Genomic DNA, 6732 nt, shown 5'->3' on the forward strand with positions numbered 1-6732 from the left:
TGCCCGACATCGCATATGCCGTTGGAGTGGTTAGTCAATTCATGCATCAGCCTCAAGAAGATCACATGGATGCTATCATGAGAATTGTAAGAAAGGAACCTCCAGTTATGGGATATTCCTAGAGAAAAAAAAAGAAGATTTGGAAATTGATGGGTACACCGATGCAGATTGGGCAAGCAATCTAGTTGATAGAAAATCAACTGGAGGATATTTTACCTTTGTTTGGGGTAATTTAGTCACTTGGAGGAGCAAGAAGCAGAAAGTGGTTGCCTTGTCAAGTGCGGAAGCTGAATTTCGAGGGATCAGAAGCGGTCTTATGAAGATACTCTGGCTTCGAAGATTATTAACAGAAATTGGATTCCCACCGACAAGGAGAAGTCAGCTTTTCTGTGACAATAAAGCTGCAATTAGCATTTCAGAAAATCCCGTACAACATGATAGGACCAAACATGTTGAAGTCGATCGTCACTTTATCAAAGAAAAACTTGAAAGTGGGATTATCGAGTTCCCATTTGTCCGATCCGAGGAACAACTGGCAGACATTCTCACCAAGGCGTTGAGTCCTACAAAATTCAAAGAATTCCTTGGCAAGTTGAGTATCGGGGATACCGTTACTCAACTTGAGGGGGAGTGTTGGAAAAGAAGACCACATTAATATGCCGCCCACATTCATTATGGAGAGTTCCTAAGTAGTGTAGAGTTCCTAAGTGTTGTAGAGTTCCAATCCCATTTATTGATGTACTAGAACTTTCTCATTCACCCTATAAATACTAGGGTAATGAACATTTGGAGAGTACAACAAAAAATAAACATTGGAATATTTCTCTATACACTTTATCCTTTCAAATGTCTAACCAATATTTCTCTACCTCTCTCGATTACCATCTTTAAGAGGGGAAAGAATATGGGGTTACATTTTTAGTTGAAGTAACAAAGTGCTATTTTTTCTCGACCGATTAGGTTTTACTAATACTCTTTCTATGCCACAACCCATGAAGTGTGCACTCTGCATCCAGAGGCGGAGCTAAAAATATGTAGAGAGAGGGGCAAATTTAAGTATGAGGAAATTTTAAGAATTTGAGGAGGAATATTTAGTGAGAAATTGAATGAAATAAATGGTATAATATATAATATATGCATGAATATGAAAATATGAGTGTAGATCCGCCCCTCCTTGCATCAACGAGTACATTGTAATACTATGGAATACGCTAGACACAGATAAATTTACATAAATTGTACATGTACATAATTTTCTATTTCTTTATAGTTACGTGTAACTTTTTGATAAATATTACTACTACCTATAGTATATTAATAACATTTGAATAATATTATTTTCTATTTTCCATCATTTATTATTAGTTTTAGAAATAATTTATTTATGTAATAAAAATATTTACACAAAAGGTAATGAAATTATATAATGAAATGTCGAATTATGATACTGGTATTCATAGAATACTTAAAAGTGAGTTTAGTTTTAAAATGTGTGGCATGCATAAAAAGAAAATGAGATATAGCAGAATAGAATATGCCGTCCCAAATCAGAGTTGACAGTCCAACAAAACAATTTCACTAGAGTAATTAACCTAAAAAACACGCACCCCCACCCACACAGAGAGTGTTTTGAACATGCTCCCTCCGTTTCATTATAGTTGAGTCATTTTTCCATTTCGGGAAGTTTCTTCATAGTTGAGTCATTTCCATATATGATAACTTTTTTCTCTTTCTTACTTTACTTTCTCTTAATTTATTCTCTCTACTTTATTCACTTTATACTTTATTCTCTCTACATTTTCCTATATTACTTTTTTAACTATTTATTTAACACATCCATCATCCATGTGCCGAAAAGTTCCGTCTTGAAACGGAGGGATTATGTAATTACGTTTGTTACCAACAGAAATTTGAAACTCCCTTTCCAATTTTGAATAAATCTTGTTCGCGTATTCAGAGAATAGAGTTTCAACAATCCCTTTCCCTTTCACTATAAGAATCCCCCAATCCCACCATTTTCCGCTTTCATCATTCCTCCCTCTCCATCACTGCACACTCTCACTTGTTCTCTCTCTAAAATCTAAAATCTAAAATCTAATAAAATATAAATCTCTCCTTGTTTGGATCTGAAATCTGAAATTGAAATTGAGTGCTGCTGAATTTGGCAAGCAACGGGATGGCCAATTGATTGAAACTGAGATGGGGAAAACCGGCAGGGATTGGACTCAGATCTACGCGATCTACGGCGTCGACGACTGGCAGACGCCGCTCTTCCTCCTCATCAACGCGGTCGGCTTCGCGGCGCTCTCCGTCGTCTTCCTCCTCTACTTCGAGCCAATCTGCGTGCTCCTCCAGCGCCAGCACTTCTTCCCGGGCCCCGCCGCCGCCCGATTCGCCGCCGGATTCACCGGCTCCGTCACGGCGCTCTCCGCCGTGTGCCTCCTCTTCGCCGCCGCCAACTTCCTCTACTCCGCCGTCGGCCTCCACTGGGAGATGTCGCAGCGCATCGTCTCCTCCGTCCCGGACTGGTCCTCCGTCCGCCACGCCCTCGACCTCGGCTGCGGCCGCGGCATCCTCCTCAACGCCGTCGCCCTCCAGCTCAAGAAATCCGGATCCTCCGGCCACGTCGTCGGCCTCAGCCCGGCCCGCTCAGAGGCCCAAACCGGCGTTCTCATCCCCAACCACACCCTCCGGACCGCCGGCCTCGAGGGCGTCCAGGAATACGTCACTTGCCGGTGAGTTGGCTCAGTGGTAAAGTGGTAATATCTGTTATATCCTTTAAATTTCTACTTTCTGCCGAATTTTCTTTTGTCGTCTCTCTCATAGAAATAGCCCTCTCATAGAAATAGCCCGGATATTCTTTTTTGTTTCTTATAAAAATAGTACATATCCTTTTATAAAAATCTTTTTTCTTATTCTTATTCTTTTTTATTTTATTATTTATAGGCTCCACCATCAACTATATTATTTCAAACATTATCCTTTTATAAAAATATTTTTTCTTATTCTTTTTTATTTTATTATTTATAGGCTCCATCATCAACTATGTTATTTCAAATATTTTTCTCATTGTCTCTTACTTTACTAATTATATATTAAAACTTGTGTCATCCTAATTAGTCTATTTTTATTGGACAGAGAAAGTATTAAGTACTAAGACGATCTCGAATGTTACATTAAAACTAAAATGTTAGCTCCAATGGTAATATAAAACTAATTCCATTTTAAATTTTATGAGTGAAAAAATAAAATTTAAAACTTTTTTAAATTTTATGAGTAAAAAATGAATAATATAGAGAATAGTATTAGTTTAAATTTGATTTTAATATAAATAGTTGGAATAAAATTATTTATTGACAAGATATTTACTGTTTAAGTTTAACGTAAATAGTTGGATATGGTCTAATTGAATAAAAATGTGGATGTAGGCCGGGAGATCCGCGGACACTTCCGTTCAGCGACAGTTACTTCGACGTGGTGGTGTCAGCGGCGTTCGTCCACAAGGTGGGGAAGGAGTTCGGGCAGAAGACGGCGGCCGCAGCGGCGGAGAGGATGAGGGTACTGGGGGAGTTGGTGAGGGTGTTGAAGCCAGGTGGAGTGGGAGTGGTGTGGGATCTAGTGCACGCAGAGGAGTACGTGCAGAGGCTGAGTGAGCTGAAGATGGACGAGATAAGGCTGTCGGAGGGCGTCACGGCGTTTATGGTCACCAGTCACATCGTTTCCTTCCGCAAGCCACCTCAGCATTTTGTGGGGTCCGCTGAAGTTAGGCTTGAATGGAGATTCAACAACCTCTCTTGAAAGTTGAAATCAAATCATTTCTCTTTTCAATTACATTAATTATTACTCCACCATCATATACTAATTAGTCCACAATTATAGGTAACAGAAATATAGTCTTCTTCTCAACTTTACAATTTGGAAAATGTCTGGTGAAACCAAGTCGAACCAGACCACACAAAAATTTCCCCTTGCGAATTGTAAAATGTTGTTCCTTTTATAAAATAAAATAAATTGTTACTTTTATACGCTTGATGTGCTTTACCGTTGGTTTTAATGTTGTGGGTAACACTTTAATTGAGTTAATGATGCCCATCAATCAACCAATAACACGGTTCTTTATTAATTTTGAATTGATCGACAAGTCTGTTGGTTACTTTCTCATATCTATTGCTATATTAGTCTATTAGAAATGTTTGTGTTCTTAGGAACTTGGATGCATCGATAATATTTTACTTGTTTTAAAATCTAAGAGGATTTATTAATCTAATTTTTTAGATTTTATATATATATATATATAGATTAAATCGAAATTTGTCTATACAATACATCAACTGCTTTACAAACAACTCAGGCCATCCGCAATGGGGCGGACGATGGCACGCACGATGGCAGGCATCGTCCGATCCATTGCGGGTGCGTGACATAGGCCGCGGACGATCGTCGTGCCCTATACTAAGGGCGCGGAGTATAGCGCGGACGATGCCCATCGTCCGCGTCATCGTCCGCCCCATTGCGGCCTACGCGGACAAAGGCCGCGAACGATAGGCCATCGTCCGCGCCATCGTCCGGCCCACTGTGGGCTACGCAGACGATTGACGCGGACGATGACACGCGGTTTCGTTTTTTTATAAATAGAGTTCATTTGTAATTTCATTTCACGATTTCACTTTCGAAACTTATTACATTTACATAATTACTACGAAATGGATTTAAGTCCCAATAGTCCTATGTTTAGCGGAGAGGCGCGTTGGCCGGGTACAGAACCCGGCGAATATCGTTCGTTCGACGCCGACACCTAGTACGACCCCGATTTCAGTACGGAATCGTACGGGTTGTCTGACATGGAGCCGTCTCCAAACTGACCAAGCGCTCCCTCCCTCCGTGACGCCGCAGCGGCCGATCCCGAACTCGCCGCGACCGCTTCCGCCCCAGCCAAAAAGAAGCGGAACCGGCAGCGGGCGCAGAAGTTGTCGCCTCCCGGAAATTGCGATGAGTACGCCCTCGGCCGTACGAACTACACCGACGACGAAACCCTCATTTTGGCCCGGTGTTGGGTAGATATATCGGAAGACCCGATTTTCGCGAACAACCAGAGGCAGGGCGCGTACTGGGAGCGCATCGCCGGCCTCTACAATGAGGCCAAGCCGCCGACCGCGTACAAGCGCAAACGTGAGCAACTCCGCAAGCACTGGGATCAAGTGAAGAAGCAAGTTAACTTGTACGCGGCGGAGTTCGAGAAGTTCACGCGGGCACAGGGGAGCGGCGAGAGCTTGAGCGACGTGCGCGCTAAAGCGCTGTTGTCGTACCGGTCGATGTACGGCGACTTCAAGCACGAGGCCATCTGCGCGCTCTTGAGGGACAAGCAGAAGTTCCAAGGTGGAATTCTGCACACTGGTGCGCCGAAGAGGACGAAGACCACCGAAGCTGGTGATTACACGAGCAGCGGCAGCGGCAATCACCCGGTTGACCTCTACCGGACGTACGTGGATGAAGGGAGTTCCGGCACACCGGTGTCCTCCCGGCATCCGCCGGCGTCAAGGCTGCGAAGGCCAAGGGGAAGGCGGCCGAGACCTCATCCTCGACCGCTGCAAACCCATCTCCGTTCCCGGAAATACTCCCGACCCAAACGGCCACCGCGTTTGAGTCGTTGGCAACAGCGTCGATGGCGAGGACGTTATTGCAGACGCACAAGGCCCTCAAGAAGTGTACCGACCCCGACGAAGCCGAATATCTCCAGGCGTTAATCGATGAGCTGCGTCGGAAGTTGGGAATTGCACCGACTTAGTTGTTTTTTTTTGTAAGTTGAATGGTGTAACTTTTTTTTATTAATGCGTCGCCATTTGTTATTTAGACGTTTTTTATTTACTCGTTACTTGTTATTTGAAAACATTTAAATTCATTAAACAAACAATAAAATGATGATGTGGCGCGCCATAGGGCGCCCCACTGCAAGTGGAGGGGAAGGAGGATAAATTAATGACGTGGCGAGCCATAGGGCGCGCCTTAGACCATCCACAATAGGAATAGCCCAACAATAGCCCAGCCACTGCCACATCATCAGCACTAAAAATCCTCCTGCCACATCATCAAAACAAGCAAATAGCCCAGCCATAGCCTAGCCCCATAATATCCACATCACTATTAACAAATATATACAAAATGAAATAATTAACAATCACACAATATACGAAATTTAATTTACGAGACATATACGGGAAAAGTTTAATAATAATACTAAAATTTAAAAAAGTACAATAATTTAAAAAAATACATTAATTTTAAAAAAATACAATAATAAAAAGGATTGCCAATTCACTCCTCGTCTCCGTCGTCGCCGCCTCCGTCGCTGTCGCCACCATCGCCGCCGCCACCACCGCCGCCGCCGCCGCCGGTCTCCCTCCGTGCCGCCTCCAACTCGTCCTGCAGGCTCATGAGCAAGGTTTGAAGCACGCTCTTCTCCACGGGATCCGTCGCCACCCGCCATTCGGCCATCGTCTTGATCAACTGAGCGCGCGTTTGGGCGCGAGCGAAGAATTTGAGATCCTCGGTGGATTGGCCAAGGGGGGATGCCGACTGGACCTCCTGGGAAGCCCCGACGTTCCCCCTCGCCTCCCGCTGAGCGCGTTTGCGCCCCATCGGGCGAGGTCGGCCACCGACCGAACGCGGCGTGGGGAACTCCTGCGTCCTCTCGGGGAGGTCGTGGGAACCACCGCTGCTGCCGCTGAAATCGCC

At 44.1% G+C, this 6732-nt stretch overlaps 1 protein-coding gene across 1 annotated transcript; it reads left to right on the forward strand.

Annotated features, from left to right (window-relative positions):
* Positions 1-1959: 1959 nt before the first annotated feature.
* Positions 1960-4025, forward strand: LOC121809859. The gene is made up of 2 exons (XM_042210686.1): positions 1960-2735; positions 3429-4025. The coding sequence occupies exons 1-2, from the start codon at positions 2200-2202 to the stop codon at positions 3796-3798; spliced, it is 906 nt and encodes a 301-aa protein (XP_042066620.1). The 5' UTR covers positions 1960-2199; the 3' UTR covers positions 3799-4025.
* The last annotated feature ends 2707 nt before the right edge of the window (positions 4026-6732 follow it).

The sequence above is a fragment of the Salvia splendens genome, chromosome 6 (genome assembly GCF_004379255.2).
Source record: "Salvia splendens isolate huo1 chromosome 6, SspV2, whole genome shotgun sequence".
NCBI classification, from domain to species: domain Eukaryota; kingdom Viridiplantae; phylum Streptophyta; class Magnoliopsida; order Lamiales; family Lamiaceae; genus Salvia; species Salvia splendens.